Below are 18,650 nucleotides of genomic sequence, written 5' to 3'. Positions count from 1 at the left end.
AAAAAAAAAAAAAAAAAAAAAAAAAAAAAAAAAAAAAAAAAAAAAAAAAAAAAAAAAAAAAAAAAAAAAAAAAAAAAAAAAAAAAAAAAAAAAAAAAAAAAAAAAAAAAAAAAAAAAAAAAAAAAAAAAAAAAAAAAAAAAAAAAAAAAAAAAAAAAAAAAAAAAAAAAAAAAAAAAAAAAAAAAAAAAAAAAAAAAAAAAAAAAAAAAAAAAAAAAAAAAAAAAAAAAAAAAAAAAAAAAAAAAAAAAAAAAAAAAAAAAAAAAAAAAAAAAAAAAAAAAAAAAAAAAAAAAAAAAAAAAAAAAAAAAAAAAAAAAAAAAAAAAAAAAAAAAAAAAAAAAAAAAAAAAAAAAAAAAAAAAAAAAAAAAAAAAAAAAAAAAAAAAAAAAAAAAAAAAAAAAAAAAAAAAAAAAAAAAAAAAAAAAAAAAAAAAAAAAAAAAAAAAAAAAAAAAAAAAAAAAAAAAAAAAAAAAAAAAAAAAAAAAAAAAAAAAAAAAAAAAAAAAAAAAAAAAAAAAAAAAAAAAAAAAAAAAAAAAAAAAAAAAAAAAAAAAAAAAAAAAAAAAAAAAAAAAAAAAAAAAAAAAAAAAAAAAAAAAAAAAAAAAAAAAAAAAAAAAAAAAAAAAAAAAAAAAAAAAAAAAAAAAAAAAAAAAAAAAAAAAAAAAAAAAAAAAAAAAAAAAAAAAAAAAAAAAAAAAAAAAAAAAAAAAAAAAAAAAAAAAAAAAAAAAAAAAAAAAAAAAAAAAAAAAAAAAAAAAAAAAAAAAAAAAAAAAAAAAAAAAAAAAAAAAAAAAAAAAAAAAAAAAAAAAAAAAAAAAAAAAAAAAAAAAAAAAAAAAAAAAAAAAAAAAAAAAAAAAAAAAAAAAAAAAAAAAAAAAAAAAAAAAAAAAAAAAAAAAAAAAAAAAAAAAAAAAAAAAAAAAAAAAAAAAAAAAAAAAAAAAAAAAAAAAAAAAAAAAAAAAAAAAAAAAAAAAAAAAAAAAAAAAAAAAAAAAAAAAAAAAAAAAAAAAAAAAAAAAAAAAAAAAAAAAAAAAAAAAAAAAAAAAAAAAAAAAAAAAAAAAAAAAAAAAAAAAAAAAAAAAAAAAAAAAAAAAAAAAAAAAAAAAAAAAAAAAAAAAAAAAAAAAAAAAAAAAAAAAAAAAAAAAAAAAAAAAAAAAAAAAAAAAAAAAAAAAAAAAAAAAAAAAAANGGCAACTTCGTCAATTTCTCTCTTCTTGTAAAGTTGTAATTATTTTAATTATTTTTATTTCCAAACTGATTTTAACCAGTTCTATAGTAAGGTAACATTCCAATAGACAATATGCAAAGCTTTTTTTTCAGTTTACAGCAGTATTTATTACACAAAATTTAAGTAAAGCTTAACATGCCGATCTTGCCCCGATCTTCCCTATACTATTCTTTTTCGTTACTAAGAGAAATACGTTTATTAAAGCAGTCAATAATTTATTTCCAATCAATAATTAACTAAAAGTACTGTATGACACGTTAATATTAATTTTAGTTAAAGGAGGACGTTTTCTTTTTACAAAGTTTTATCGTATTCTGAGCTTTGTTGATCTTCATCAGAAACATCAACAACATTTTCATACTTTTTTATCATTAAAATTTTTTTATGAACGACAAAATAAAAAATAAAAATGTTATAAATCGAAAATTTGTTTTAGCGGATTGGTTTGTTCAGTCGAGTACAGAGCGATTTTTTCCAGAATTTGTGTTCGAATACCGAATTGTTCCAGTTGGAAACTGTTCGATTACCGAGATACAGCTGTATTTCGTTCGTCATTTTTACGAATGATTACTTACCTATGCTTTAAAAAGGTTAATAACTAAACTACTAACCTAAAAATGTTCAAATAAACTTTACTAAATATGAAAATTAATCTATAAAAATAAAATGCAGTGACAGTCATAAAAATAAAAGCATCGATAATAACACATGGTTGATAGGAAAGCTAAGACAAGGAAGAAGAAAATTGCACTATCAGTTTTCATTAAAGTAAACCTTATAAAAGACACAAAACAAATTGAAAATTTTTAATATTCTAAAATCCGTGGGCAAATTTAACATAATACGCATGCTTACTTGAATAAAATATATATATATATATATAAAATAAAGTAGTTTACACTTGTGAAATTCTCGAACCGTGTTAAAACGAAATCGTGTTTACAGGTAATATCCCTATTTTCGAACCATATTGTACGAGGGATACTTCTATATATAATAATGTAATTTGATATGGAGGCAGGTATAACAGCCAAACTACTTAGTAATTACTTGGCCTTAACAGCCCAATAAAAGAATCCGTCTGTTCGTTTTGATATTTTTTATACATAAAAAATAAATATGTAGTCTGCCTAAAAATCTACAATTTTGAAACAATAGTATTTATAAGAAAGCTAACTTAATGATGATTTATTTAGATTATTATGAATNATCAGTCAAAAAAATGAACCCCCCCTGAAGATTTCTACATTTTTGAATTTAGAACAACTTGAAACGTCGAGAAATGCAAAAAAAAAAAAAAAAAAAAAAAAAATATCGGAGATAATTTCTGTATGTATAGATGTTTTTGTTCACCCTGATTGAAGCTTAATAATTCCTGTGATTTTTGTCAAAATTATCTGAAAATTTTTCAGAGAGGTTTGCTTATTAGAGGGATTGATGCTAGTAAATGTTGGTAGTTAAAAGTCACCGAGGTGAGGAGATAATAGGGACCGTGTATATCTCCAGTAGGGCGGGACTTAATGACAATTTTACTCGTTATTAGCATTTACAATTTTTTATGAAACTCATCCCTATCCTCAAAATTAAGCTTTTTGCCATTTTATAATACTTAAAAATATAGAAAGTTTTTAAATAAAATATGATAACAGATGGCGCCACCAAAATTTTAAATGTTGCCTAGAAAGTTGAGCAACTCGTTGCCAGTTTATTTTAACATACTCACAAAAACACAATTATATGCATATACAATTGTAGAAAAAATTGTAGACCTATAAATCCCCACTGTCGTCCGTCTTTCCTTAATCTCGAGAACGGAGTTAGATAGATGAGAGACGAGACCAGATATGGAAACGTTAGGAGCAGGAAGCCCTGAAATTTCCATATGTGAATTTCCTATGCAAATCGGAAGTCATATTATTTCAATTCAAAAATTTCCCCTGAAAGCTGTTAGATAGATGACCGGCACGACTCCATTGATAACGGTATAATGTACAGGGGCAAGACACTACTAATTTGAAGGTGGAGTTCTTATATAGTTCTTCCTGCCCCTCAGCTTTTCATATCTCGTCTCGATTTTCATCTATCTAACTCCGTTCGCGAGATTAAGGAAGATAGGCAGACGGACGACAGTGGAAATTTATAGGTCTACGTTTTTTTTAATTGCAGCCCAATAAAAATCAACGAAAGAACTAAAATTTAAATAAGCTAATAGTAAGATTTTAAATTTAAAGATATATATCACTATTTTATTCATCAGTGCATGTTAAACCGTACACAATTATATAGCCTACATATACTACCCTGATCTCCGCAAATTCACGATTCTCCTCTAGTATCTACAATATTATAATTAAGGAATAAAAACTATGTCATTTATAATATATCTTGAAAATTTCGATAATTAAATATTTGTATAATAAGAATTTAAAGTAATTTTTATCTCCAAACATAAATAATAACTTTCAGAATATGGTGTAATAAAACATATATACGAGAAAGTACCTTGTACTGGTCCGTTGTTATAAATTTCTTGCATTATTTCCTCTTCCTGAAATACATAAAATAATTTAAATAATCGTATCGTGAATAGCTGTAGGCTATATCAGAAACTTAATTTACCCTTGGCCCAACTCTGTATGGGGGAGTAGATTGTCGAACACTTTCTTCTCTCCCATTCGGACATCCTATATGACCATGTCTCCCTCTCGCTTTTCGGACCGAACATAAACCTTCGTCTTTAGTAAAACCACTTTTATAAGGATAACATTCTTCACTTACCACACTATGAAATATTTAATTTTATTTGTTAGATATTTGGTGAAATTTAAAAGAATATTTTTAAACTGTTCTAAATTCTTACCCTCGTTTCTTTAAATACCACCAAGCTCTGTCTAAATGCCCACCATGGCACCCTTTCTGAGCTCTATTTTGGCAAGAAATTAACTGTTGCGGGGATAACGAAATTTTCTCTCTTCCCATAGATTGAATAGCAAGTCGGTCTGATGCAAGAGCTAGTAAAGCATATAAAAAGTGCATGAGTATAAATATAAATCATTATTTATATTAATTACACATGTATGAAGAGAATATTTTAATTAATACTTTAAAAATTAAAAAAAAAAAACTAACGATACCCGTAGTAGAAAAGGCCCAAGAAGCACCACATTCTCCTTGGTCTCTAATATCGTGAATGAGTCCAGGCCAATGTTGTCGAGCATCGAAATGTTCCGGAAGTCTATCTTTCATTTTAATATTGATCTCGTGCATGGCCATCGTCTGAATAAATGAATATTGTAAGTAACTATTTTAGTATATTTTGAGAGCAAGTCGAAAAATACTTACAGGACGAGTTGGTTTAAAGGTTCCTAATCTGTAGCGAATTCCTTCTTCCAACGTTTTCCCCCAAAAGAAGGAATAATTTGATGCTCTCCATCTAGAAAAATAAACAATTATTGATTTCCCATACATAAATTATAAATTACACAATATTGGAACCATATTTACCCATAATTTCCACTATTTACTTCTTTAATAAGTTCTGGTCTCACCAAGCAAACGTTTTGTTCACAAACGAATTCATAAACTGTCGGAGTTTTTTGCTTGCAAGTGCTATAACAGAAAAAAAAACTAAAACAAAGTTTAATATTAAAAATGTAAAAGCTTGAGTTAAGTGTATATGTCCTGGAGTCTGGAATCTTTCATAAATAATAAAGTAAATACGTAACAGTAGCGTAACTAAAACTGATATTAACAGGGAACTCATTTACTGTAAACCACTGTACAGTACATTTTTATTTTCCCGGCTGTTACTTACATAACAAGAAGTACTGATGGCGATCGGTCAAAAAAAATGACCCACCCCAAGATTTTTACATTTTTTGGACTCAGGGGACCTAGAAACGTCGAAAAATGCAGTTATATAAAGAAGTAATAATACAAAGTAAAATATTTTAGAATTTTCAATATTGAGTAAGAACTTGCACATAAAATTTGGTTTTAAATAATATAATTAACATGTAATACATTTTTAAACTTCAGAAAGTCTTTGCTTGAGAATAAGATGTAATTTCTATACTAATTCTATGTCAAGCATAGATGTTTGGGGTTACTTTGGTTAAGGGGGAAGAAAGGGATGATTTTTCTCTAAATTTTATACAAATGAAAAACACAAGTAGTGATAATTTTTTACTTTTTCTGTCTGATTTTTTTCCTTCTTCTTTCTTTACCCAAATTTGGGAGGAAAATTGCCTCTTGCTTGCAATTCGTACGCTTGAAATTAAGTTTAACATAATAAATTTCAAACTATTGTTTAAATTTATTATATTAAACACCTGTAATTTAATATTCTTTACTTTTAAAATAGAATTAAATTAAAGTTTTATATACAGTATTATTGAAATAGTTCTATCATAAAACACAATTAAATGAAAAAGCATTGTTAACGTATTAATTATGAAAACTTCACGATCATTTTCCTTTATTAACAACTGAACATTCCTCATTGTCNTAATTAACATGTAATACATTTTTAAACTTCAGAAAGTCTTTGCTTGAGAATAAGATGTAATTTCTATACTAATTCTATGTCAAGCATAGATGTTTGGGGTTACTTTGGTTAAGGGGGAAGAAAGGGATGATTTTTCTCTAAATTTTATACAAATGAAAACACAAGTAGTGATAATTTTTTACTTTTTCTGTCTGATTTTTTTTCCTTCTTCTTTCTTTACCCAAATTTGGGAGGAAAATTGCCTCTTGCTTGCAATTCGTACGCTTGAAATTAAGTTTAACATAATAAATTTCAAACTATTGTTTAAATTTATTATATTAAACACCTGTAATTTAATATTCTTTACTTTTAAAATAGAATTAAATTAAAGTTTTATATACAGTATTATTGAAATAGTTCTATCATAAAACACAATTAAATGAAAAAGCATTGTTAACGTATTAATTATGAAAACTTCACGATCATTTTCCTTTATTAACAACTGAACATTCCTCATTGTCTGAATTAAAAACATAAATCTTATATTTTACTAAGTGCATTCTCAATTAATCCTCCTATAATTTAATAAATTCAACTTAATCTGTTCTATTTTACTTGAAAAGATATTTTGTAAAGTAGGTGTAATGATTTACACCCTACTTTACGAAACACTTAACAGGAAATAAGATTTATACGGAAGCAGACTTTACGGAACCGATCGGTCATTTTCAGGTTCGTAAACTTGTGTTACGCGGCACTTTTGAGTACTTCTTTGGCGTTTTTAGATTAAACACATGACAGGAAACGTTTCCATTGGGTAACAAAAAAGTAGTTTATCTAGGAATTTTTTTAAGTATGAAAAATATTTTTAAAATTCAGTGAATACAATCTCATTTCTGAATCAGTAAATGTCAGTATTTTAAACTTCAGATTAGTATTAGAATTGCTCTAAAGTCTAAACATACCTTACATTTATTAGTGCTAGGTTTATAGTTTAAGTATGAATCATGCCTTAGTTTAAACCGTATATAATCAACGATTACCAATTTATTAAGGCATCCTCTAAGTTAATCGTTATTTTTGCAAACGTATAAAATTTATTCAGAACAACAGTACGAATGTAATTCATGCATTATTGACGACTTTTGAATTTTTTAAATTTAAAATAAACAATAAAAATAAGCTGAAGTAATAAGGTTATATCAAATGAAAGCGTAATACTAATTCCAGTCACAATTCAGATTTATTAAGAATACATAGTGGTAGATTATATAAATTATAAACTTAATCAAAACTTTAAAAAATATATTAATTTTGAAAACAGGAGAACACAGATTCCTCGGATCCATTGGGTCCATGGAGTCTGTTACTCCTGCCTAAAATCTATCTACGGACCCCTATGAAACCTATGCTTATACCCCTAAAACCTAGATTTTAAAAAGTTGATGAATTTAGATCAGAAAAAATTACATTTTTATTTTCGCTAACTGCTAGCTATTGTTATTTAATGATTTAATAAAGAAGCACAAAGATCTATATTATTAATAATACAGTATATCAAACATTAATATTTGGACAGTGTATTTCAACAAAATTGGTTTCTTTGTATTTAATGTTACGCATTAAAATCATTATCTGAGAAATGATTCACCAGAACTGCTAAAAGGATTCACAGTTAATAACTCCCGATCTACAGAATTCTCGGATATAGTTTCCTAATGGATGAAGGTTAAAATACAAAAGAATAAATTTCTGAAAATTAAATATTTCTACGCTTTATATATATATATATTCTACATAAGTTAAAGTATTAAAGTAGTAGTAAAGTATGTAAGATGTGTAATCTAATTATATTATATAATAATCATATCGAATTTCTGTACTGTCATAAGAGTACAGTAAGAGGTTGGGATCTATTGTTATTCAAATTGTGTTCTCACTCAACTCAAGTTTATCTTTATTTCTTTTAAATGGCTTTTAATTACTGTATTTGAGTATTAATAACAATCAATTCAATACAGAGTTTATGGTATGGTGTGGTATAGTATAGGGTATAATATTAGTTAGGTCTATTTTTAATAGTAACTCTCAAGCAATCAGAAACTACATTTATCCGGCATCTACCAATCCCCATCTGTATCGGTTAACTGAAAATCTACTGTAGTAAACCTTTGTGTGTGTAGATTGGGTACTGTACAGTTTAGAAATTTTGTATGTTTCGCTATTTTCAGTAAAACATTGAAAATTAAAATTTCTTCTATAAATATATTTGAGGAACCATCAAGGATAGCTTATAGTTTGGATACTACCAAAATAACTATACGATGTTACAGCTATGGTTCATTTGTTTACAGCAGTGATTCCCAGAGTGGACGCTACTGCCCTATTGGGAGTGGTAGAAGACTTAAGAGAGCGCTGGAAAGTAAAGGTGCGGCAGAGACGTTGGAATACATATAGATTTTAAAATTTTGTCGTTTAATATAATAGCAAGAACTTTACTATATATTCGATAAATAATAATTACTAATATTTAATTCCACAATTAAAAAATAGACTGTAGTGGCAACACTAAAGTTATATTGAGGGAGATAGGGCGCCACCGTACGGAGGGAGGGAGCGTATATTTTTAGATTATTAGGGCTCTGCGGCGAGTGTACTGTCTGTAAATCCTTGCATGTAAATAAATCTCGTACTTGCATTGGGGACTCTGAGTCTATGTTTCATTTGAAGGAACCAAATACCATTAATTACTTTTCATTTCATGTAACTTATCTTCTATATAAACGTAAATGTCATAATAAATATAATTAATTACTTTTTAAAATATTTTGTAGTATTTTGATACATTATTACACTATACAACACTTTTTCTAATGATTTCTTACTTGTTTATGATTATATTGAGTCGAACCAAATAACGGCCACTATTTAAAATTCTAAGTATTTTAGGTCGTTGCGTAAAATGTTTACGTTTAAATGTCTTAATATTTTCTGAGAACATTCGACAAACTACAAAGAGTATTATCGTTTACTAAAACTGACTACAAAAAAGTGCGTGATTCATATCTAAAGAATTCATCTCACTACCCTAAATACTTTTCATCTTCAGAATTCTTTAGTTTTTTATGACGTCGCCTTCTATTATAATGTTAAAAATTTACTTACAACGTAGTTTATTTCAATTACTAAATATATTAAATTATTTATAAGCAAATGCCCACTACAAAAATAAAATTAAAAATAAGTGCTCCTGTGGTTCAGTAGATAAAACTAGTAAATACTAGAAGTTGGTCGTGAGTTCGAACCTCACGGGGCTGGCCACGTGGTTTTCTGGGTTTTCTTCGTGTATCAAATGCCTAAATAGGGATCAGTTTCTCACAGAAAGTCCTCCCGGGAAGTACTCTCCTTGGCAGATCGCCAATGTATTGCGTTGTCTTATACCATTAAGCCAAACCAACCAATTAAAAAGTAAATAAGTCTTGACAAATTTTCGAAATTTAACTTTTAGATAGTACAAATGTATTACACAAAACATACATTGGTCTCAATTATGGGACATAAAAACATTTGTTACAAAATTATTCACCGATTTCATTTCTTGTGCATCAAGGAAAAAAACCTTTAAATTTTATTTTTAAAATGTAATACAATTTTTGGGGGCAATTTTTTAATATAGGCCTACTAAAAGCTCAAAAAGTGTAAGTGGGCAAGACCCTAATCTCTATTAATTCTTATATATATGTACTGTACAGTACTGTATGTTGCACGTATGTAAATGTGTATGTACTGTATATGTATATTGCGCGCGCAAATAGATCTAAAATTATTCTTATATTCTTACACTTGTACAGTGCATATATTCATACCTCGTTTGTCATTAACTTGTTCCTTTTACTTTAATATCTTATTTTTTATATTAATTTATTATTTTAAATTACGATTAGTCAGTTTAACTTAACAGACTCTTGTGCCAAAAAATAACAATTAACTAATTATTCTAAATACGAAATACCAGAAAAAGAGAAAGAGAAAATGAACAATATTCGTGCATATATAAAATTTCAATATATATAGGCATCTCTCGTATAACACGATAGTTATGTTCCGAAAAAGTGGCATATTATGCAAATCCGTGCTACACAAAACAAAGGACTGGTGCAAAACATAGGATTAGGTTCCAAAAGTTAAAGTAGGAGAGATCGGGGCAACTTCGGCATGCGGGGCAAGTTTGTCAAGCGCTTTTTTTAAAAAACAAATTAAAAAAAAACTTTGATTATAGGTTAGGCAGTTGAGTTTCATTGGTGGCTTGTTGAGTGTAGTGTTTTTATTGTTCTCCAACAAGCGTAGTTGAATTATCAAGCAAATTTTCATTTTCGTTCAATTCCATATAATATTTTTTTTCCATTTATATTGAATTGGCAGGTTTTGTTATAATTCCATGATAACGAAAGTTACTTTTCCTGTTAGAAGGATGTAACTTCAACTTATTCACGTGGCCAGATCGTGGCTTGGCATTCTGTTCTCAGGGTTGTACTTAATGTTTCGAAATCATGACTAGCGGGGTAAGATCGGCAACATAAAGCCACATTAGAAGCAAAGGATAAAAATCAAACAGATGATAAATGAAAACATGTTTGCATTTGTTATTCATGTATATATGTCTTTGAACTTGCATTTCGTTGTAATAATATTAAATGGGTGTTGGATTTGTATTTCTTTGTTTTAATAGTGAATTCCAACTTATACATTGTTAATAACATAATTTTATATACGTGCCTATCTTGCCCCATTACTGTTGCCCCTATACCAGGGGCAACTTTAATAAAAATAATTAAAATAATTACAACTTTACAAAAAGAGAGAAGTTGCCGATCTTGCCCCTATACCCGGGGCAACTTCGTCAATTTCTCTCTTCTTGTAAAGTTGTAATTATTTTAATTATTTTTATTTCCAAACTGATTTTAACCAGTTCTATAGTAAGGTAACATTCCAATAGACAATATGCAAAGCTTTTTTTTCAGTTTACAGCAGTATTTATTACACAAAATTTAAGTAAAGCTTAACATGCCGATCTTGCCCCGATCTTCCCTATACTATTCTTTTTCGTTACTAAGAGAAATACGTTTATTAAAGCAGTCAATAATTTATTTCCAATCAATAATTAACTAAAAGTACTGTATGACACGTTAATATTAATTTTAGTTAAAGGAGGACGTTTTCTTTTTACAAAGTTTTATCGTATTCTGAGCTTTGTTGATCTTCATCAGAAACATCAACAACATTTTCATACTTTTTTATCATTAAAATTTTTTTATGAACGACAAAATAAAAAATAAAAATGTTATAAATCGAAAATTTGTTTTAGCGGATTGGTTTGTTCAGTCGAGTACAGAGCGATTTTTTCCAGAATTTGTGTTCGAATACCGAATTGTTCCAGTTGGAAACTGTTCGATTACCGAGATACAGCTGTATTTCGTTCGTCATTTTTACGAATGATTACTTACCTATGCTTTAAAAAGGTTAATAACTAAACTACTAACCTAAAAATGTTCAAATAAACTTTACTAAATATGAAAATTAATCTATAAAAATAAAATGCAGTGACAGTCATAAAAATAAAAGCATCGATAATAACACATGGTTGATAGGAAAGCTAAGACAAGGAAGAAGAAAATTGCACTATCAGTTTTCATTAAAGTAAACCTTATAAAAGACACAAAACAAATTGAAAATTTTTAATATTCTAAAATCCGTGGGCAAATTTAACATAATACGCATGCTTACTTGAATAAAATATATATATATATATATAAAATAAAGTAGTTTACACTTGTGAAATTCTCGAACCGTGTTAAAACGAAATCGTGTTTACAGGTAATATCCCTATTTTCGAACCATATTGTACGAGGGATACTTCTATATATAATAATGTAATTTGATATGGAGGCAGGTATAACAGCCAAACTACTTAGTAATTACTTGGCCTTAACAGCCCAATAAAAGAATCCGTCTGTTCGTTTTGATATTTTTTATACATAAAAAATAAATATGTAGTCTGCCTAAAAATCTACAATTTTGAAACAATAGTATTTATAAGAAAGCTAACTTAATGATGATTTATTTAGATTATTATGAATTAAATTATATACGAATATATAATTTAGAACTCAATTCATTACATAATAAATCTTGCCAATTTATTCATGAATAATCCAAAATTTAAAATTTGTTGATTGCTTTATGTTGCTTGTTTTACCCAAATAAATATGGTCTTAACAGCCATTAAATATTAAGGTTAATAAGTCATTACACGCTTATAAAAAATTTAATTTTTATTAATTAGTGATATCTCCAAAAGTGCGGAAGTTTATTAGTTATTTAGTTTAATTTCCTTTCCAAAATTGAGTAACCTCAGATTAATCAGTTGTAGAATAATTTCATTTAAGTTTATTGCTATTGCTTTCGTATTAAATGAAAAATATATATTCTAGAATGTAGAATTTATTTATTTTTATTCTAATTATGATATTGAAAATATTAAATATAATTTAAAATTATATTTTATTACAAAATGACATTTATAAAATTTATTTTTCAATTAATAAAATAAAAAATAGAGTTAAGTTAGCTAATAATTATGTACTAACTTGCCACTTATAATTTATCATCAACAAGATTTAACAAAAAAAACTAAAACAAAGTTTAATATTAAAAATGTAAAAGCTTGAGTTAAGTGTATATGTCCTGGAGTCTGGAATCTTTCATAAATAATAAAGTAAATACGTAACAGTAGCGTAACTAAAACTGATATTAACAGGGAACTCATTTACTGTAAACCACTGTACAGTACATTTTTATTTTCCCGGCTGTTACTTACATAACAAGAAGTACTGATGGCGATCGGTCAAAAAAAATGACCCACCCCAAGATTTTTACATTTTTTGGACTCAGGGGACCTAGAAACGTCGAAAAATGCAAAAAAAAAAAAATACTCGAGGATAATTTCTGTATGTATGGATGTTAATGTATGTTGAGGGACACTATTTTGTTCACCCTCCTTGAAGCATAACTCCTGTACTTTTTGTCGAAAATTTCTGAAATTTTTCAGGGAGGTTTGTTTATTAGGGGGATTGATAATAATAAATTTTGGCGATTAAAGATTTAGGGGTGGTGAGATAAAGGGGGTCGTGTGTATCTCCAGTAGGGTCAGACTTAATGACGATTTTACTCGTTATTAGCATTTATAATTTTTCATAAAACCCATCCCTATCCTCAAAATTAAGCTTTTTGCCATTAAGTAAATTGTTTATATTTTTATATAAACATTGTTTATATTTTTATATAAACAATTTTTATATTTTTACTTAACGTTACCTGGAAAGTTAAGCAACTCTTTGCTAGATTTTTTTTTATTCATTGCAAAATGCATATATATATATAAACATGTGCAGAGTATAAATGTGGAAGTATTTAAATTCACATTTAAAAAAAGTAAAAGTAAATTAAAACGTAACAAAAAGTATATCAAATAGAAGCAATTAAAATTTTGCAAAATCACGTTAATTTGAATTGTCTTTTTCTCTTTTTAGAAAACATATTAATTACTTTATTTACATCCATAAATACTTGATAAAATGTCCAGGACAATAAGTACTGTACAAGCTTAGTAAGTATTTGTCAGGACAAGAAATACGTACAGTCCTGGCCATTTTATCAAATATGTTTTTTAATTGTATTGTCGTCAGAGCGAAGATTACAGTATAACGTTTTACATATTGAGGCGGATAAGAAATCGCTAAAGAAAGGTCGACTCCGCCGTGAGACTTATTTCCTGAGGTGTAGAAAGGATAATATGTGAACATACTTTTAATGTATTTTCTCTTTTGAGAATTTTTATATCGAGGTAAAATTTGTTGCCATAGTTTAAAGTGCCGTCGCAACTATATTTGATTTTAATACTTTATGTGTTCCTGTTTCTTTAAATGGATACATGGCACCTCCCTGTTTATTCCACTGAAATATAATATATGAACAATCTTGATACGAAAAATAGCAAGCCAAATATACGAAAGACACATTAAATGATTTCGAATAAAATATTCAATTAATTTTTCTATCATAGTTTTTTTTTTAAACATTCCGTCGTATGGTTGGTTGGTTGGTTGATTTATATGATATGGCAATGCATCACATGGGCGCAACAATTAAATGTTGCGTGCCAAGAGGAATGCCTCTTGGAAGAACTTTCTATTGGTAACTGACTCTATTCAGGTACTAGACACTCGAAGAAAAACCGGAAAACTCTTGTGGCCAACCCATTGATAAGGCACTAACCTGTGATCTTCTACCAGTGTTCAGTGGTTTTGTCCACTCGATTACCACCTTAAGAGTTAAGAGGATCTTTTCGCATGCTCATCATGAATTCAGTGAGGTCCAAAATGGGACAGCCGAAAGGGATCCGAGATATCTTAGGTATCAAAGGAAAGAAATGATTATGAATGAAAATTCATAAACATTTCCTTTGATGAATTACTCATGAAACTCTCTAAGGATCCTATCTGACCTCGAAACACGTTCTCCAAAATAGAAAGATAATGCCTTTCTACTTGTCTCTAGTCATTTCTTTTCTATCACATGGCAATAGGCATTTTTTCATTTAAACTAAAGATTATTTTTAAGATAAACAATTAACTGGAGTAAATATAATTATCAAGAATCGACTTATAGATTAGCTGTTTCTACTGAAGATTATTCATATAGACCCAGTCTACTTATTGAACCTGAGCTAACTTATCGCAATACTGAATACAAGTGCACGATAATATAAGAATCGGTAGTGGACTATTCGATGGAGTAACCACCATTCATTCCCGAATCCTCTTCTTATCATGCCAAATCCCATCGGTTCCTATGGAAGATAGTGGCACAGTTTAAATTACATAATAGTAGACTGTGTGAAAATTACTATGAAATATTTTTATCCGGTTAAAATATTCAAAGGAAAAGGATGCTAGACACTGTCAAAAAATGGGTTATTCAAATGAGGTTACTCTGCATGCTTCTTCCACGCTCAAGACATCACCAGAAAAGGTTGGATAAATTTAATCCAACCTTTGACCGAAACATTAACGTGTAATAGTCTATAGATCAGAATCAATTTTGTCGAGTTAACATAAGTCTAATCTGCAAGAATACTAGAACAGGCTACTTAAGAAATGGAAACAATGTCACCATCCGAATTATCCATGAAAAATCACGAGAGCGCGGATCAAATACGAGTTTTCCAGTTTGAAGGACCTCAAGAAGACTCAGATTATTTGGTCGGTATATTTGTGAAAAATATTAAATAAACACATTCATTGTAACAAGGAATGAAAAAAGAGTCAAATATATTTTTCACAAATTTATATGTAGAGGATGACAGTCAAATAAAAGATTGAACAGCAAATAGCTTGAATTTATTGGAATAGTTCCTTCTATTTTCTGATAAATGTTTTTGATGAAGATATGAGTCTTTTGTGAGATGAAAACGTAAGAAACCGTCATTTTTGGATACTCTTCATATCTTAATTTTAAAAATTCATCATCTATTTTAGAAGAAGTTACAACTTTAACTTACTTTTAATGGTATAGTCGAGATAAAAAGATATTTACAGTAGGCCTACTATTTTTTAAAACTGATTTCATTGTTAATGCATGTTTCATATTCAATAATATGATCGCCAAGATAAATAAACTATATGAATTATAAAATTATTTTTTTATAGCCTCTAAAGAAAGGTTGTCTCTGCAATGGAAATAGTTGTTCCTGGTGATTGGACATGGCAAACAAAATTAGACTCGTATCCAGATGTATTTTACTTTTTATTAAATTGTAATTCTGCCAGCCCTTTTCTACAAACAAATACTATAAAATTCTTATTTAATCACAGAGAAAAATAAATATTTAAAAAATGAATATTGCATTTTTTATTGAAGGAAAGATTCAGAAGTAATCACTGAAATAAATTTTATGACAAAATATAATAAACATATGAAACATTTATATAAGAAACAATCATAGATATTTCTTAGAAAATTGTAAAAAGAATAGTATTCTCTTATAAAACCACTGAACTGGCTCTGTGACTTCCTCATCAATGTTATAACATTGATGAAAATGTCACAATGTTAAGGCCTAAAAATGTGTACAGTCGCTTTAATATAATTGATATCGTATGAAATACGATATCAATTATACTAAGTGATTGATAATGAAGTTAAATTAATCAATGATTTAGTAACTATGCGAAAAAACTTATTATTGAAAACTATATTGGGATTATGAAACTGAAGGACAAAATCTACTATAATGTAATTCGAAACTAAAATCAATGAGTTGGGATCTATTGTTATTCAAATTGTGTTCTCACTCAACTCAAGTTTATCTTTATTTCTTTTAAATGGCTTTTAATTACTGTATTTGAGTATTAATAACAATCAATTCAATACAGAGTTTATGGTATGGTGTGGTATAGTATAGGGTATAATATTAGTTAGGTCTATTTTTAATAGTAACTCTCAAGCAATCAGAAACTACATTTATCCGGCATCTACCAATCCCCATCTGTATCGGTTAACTGAAAATCTACTGTAGTAAACCTTTGTGTGTGTAGATTGGGTACTGTACAGTTTAGAAATTTTGTATGTTTCGCTATTTTCAGTAAAACATTGAAAATTAAAATTTCTTCTATAAATATATTTGAGGAACCATCAAGGATAGCTTATAGTTTGGATACTACCAAAATAACTATACGATGTTACAGCTATGGTTCATTTGTTTACAGCAGTGATTCCCAGAGTGGACGCTACTGCCCTATTGGGAGTGGTAGAAGACTTAAGAGAGCGCTGGAAAGTAAAGGTGCGGCAGAGACGTTGGAATACATATAGATTTTAAAATTTTGTCGTTTAATATAATAGCAAGAACTTTACTATATATTCGATAAATAATAATTACTAATATTTAATTCCACAATTAAAAAATAGACTGTAGTGGCAACACTAAAGTTATATTGAGGGAGATAGGGCGCCACCGTACGGAGGGAGGGAGCGTATATTTTTAGATTATTAGGGCTCTGCGGCGAGTGTACTGTCTGTAAATCCTTGCATGTAAATAAATCTCGTACTTGCATTGGGGACTCTGAGTCTATGTTTCATTTGAAGGAACCAAATACCATTAATTACTTTTCATTTCATGTAACTTATCTTCTATATAAACGTAAATGTCATAATAAATATAATTAATTACTTTTTAAAATATTTTGTAGTATTTTGATACATTATTACACTATACAACACTTTTTCTAATGATTTCTTACTTGTTTATGATTATATTGAGTCGAACCAAATAACGGCCACTATTTAAAATTCTAAGTATTTTAGGTCGTTGCGTAAAATGTTTACGTTTAAATGTCTTAATATTTTCTGAGAACATTCGACAAACTACAAAGAGTATTATCGTTTACTAAAACTGACTACAAAAAAGTGCGTGATTCATATCTAAAGAATTCATCTCACTACCCTAAATACTTTTCATCTTCAGAATTCTTTAGTTTTTTATGACGTCGCCTTCTATTATAATGTTAAAAATTTACTTACAACGTAGTTTATTTCAATTACTAAATATATTAAATTATTTATAAGCAAATGCCCACTACAAAAATAAAATTAAAAATAAGTGCTCCTGTGGTTCAGTAGATAAAACTAGTAAATACTAGAAGTTGGTCGTGAGTTCGAACCTCACGGGGCTGGCCACGTGGTTTTCTGGGTTTTCTTCGTGTATCAAATGCCTAAATAGGGATCAGTTTCTCACAGAAAGTCCTCCCGGGAAGTACTCTCCTTGGCAGATCGCCAATGTATTGCGTTGTCTTATACCATTAAGCCAAACCAACCAATTAAAAAGTAAATAAGTCTTGACAAATTTTCGAAATTTAACTTTTAGATAGTACAAATGTATTACACAAAACATACATTGGTCTCAATTATGGGACATAAAAACATTTGTTACAAAATTATTCACCGATTTCATTTCTTGTGCATCAAGGAAAAAAACCTTTAAATTTTATTTTTAAAATGTAATACAATTTTTGGGGGCAATTTTTTAATATAGGCCTACTAAAAGCTCAAAAAGTGTAAGTGGGCAAGACCCTAATCTCTATTAATTCTTATATATATGTACTGTACAGTACTGTATGTTGCACGTATGTAAATGTGTATGTACTGTATATGTATATTGCGCGCGCAAATAGATCTAAAATTATTCTTATATTCTTACACTTGTACAGTGCATATATTCATACCTCGTTTGTCATTAACTTGTTCCTTTTACTTTAATATCTTATTTTTTATATTAATTTATTATTTTAAATTACGATTAGTCAGTTTAACTTAACAGACTCTTGTGCCAAAAAATAACAATTAACTAATTATTCTAAATACGAAATACCAGAAAAAGAGAAAGAGAAAATGAACAATATTCGTGCATATATAAAATTTCAATATATATAGGCATCTCTCGTATAACACGATAGTTATGTTCCGAAAAAGTGGCATATTATGCAAATCCGTGCTACACAAAACAAAGGACTGGTGCAAAACATAGGATTAGGTTCCAAAAGTTAAAGTAGGAGAGATCGGGGCAACTTCGGCATGCGGGGCAAGTTTGTCAAGCGCTTTTTTTAAAAAACAAATTAAAAAAAAACTTTGATTATAGGTTAGGCAGTTGAGTTTCATTGGTGGCTTGTTGAGTGTAGTGTTTTTATTGTTCTCCAACAAGCGTAGTTGAATTATCAAGCAAATTTTCATTTTCGTTCAATTCCATATAATATTTTTTTTCCATTTATATTGAATTGGCAGGTTTTGTTATAATTCCATGATAACGAAAGTTACTTTTCCTGTT

The 18,650-nt window shown here is 27.6% G+C and overlaps 1 protein-coding gene across 1 annotated transcript in view; it reads right to left on the bottom strand.

Annotated features, from left to right (window-relative positions):
- The window catches only part of LOC111636413 (uncharacterized peptidase C1-like protein F26E4.3), a 51,570-nt gene that overhangs the window by 16,735 nt on the left and 16,185 nt on the right, over nt 1-18,650 (bottom strand). Inside the window, exons 3-8 of the mRNA XM_023381661.1 lie at nt 4,732-4,836; nt 4,570-4,660; nt 4,362-4,503; nt 4,088-4,238; nt 3,847-4,009; nt 3,730-3,775 (exon numbers count right to left, since the gene is read on the bottom strand). Of these exons, the coding sequence (XP_023237429.1) occupies nt 3,730-3,775; nt 3,847-4,009; nt 4,088-4,238; nt 4,362-4,503; nt 4,570-4,660; nt 4,732-4,836 (698 nt within the window). The remainder of the gene's footprint in view (nt 1-3,729; nt 3,776-3,846; nt 4,010-4,087; nt 4,239-4,361; nt 4,504-4,569; nt 4,661-4,731; nt 4,837-18,650) is intronic.

The sequence above is a fragment of the Centruroides sculpturatus genome, unplaced genomic scaffold, assembly GCF_000671375.1.
Source record: "Centruroides sculpturatus isolate CEXI.00-Female unplaced genomic scaffold, Cexi_2.0 scaffold761, whole genome shotgun sequence".
Classification (NCBI taxonomy): Eukaryota; Metazoa; Arthropoda; class Arachnida; order Scorpiones; family Buthidae; genus Centruroides; species Centruroides sculpturatus.
Note: the sequence above shows the minus strand (reverse complement) of the source record. Positions and strands in the feature narration are given on the sequence as shown.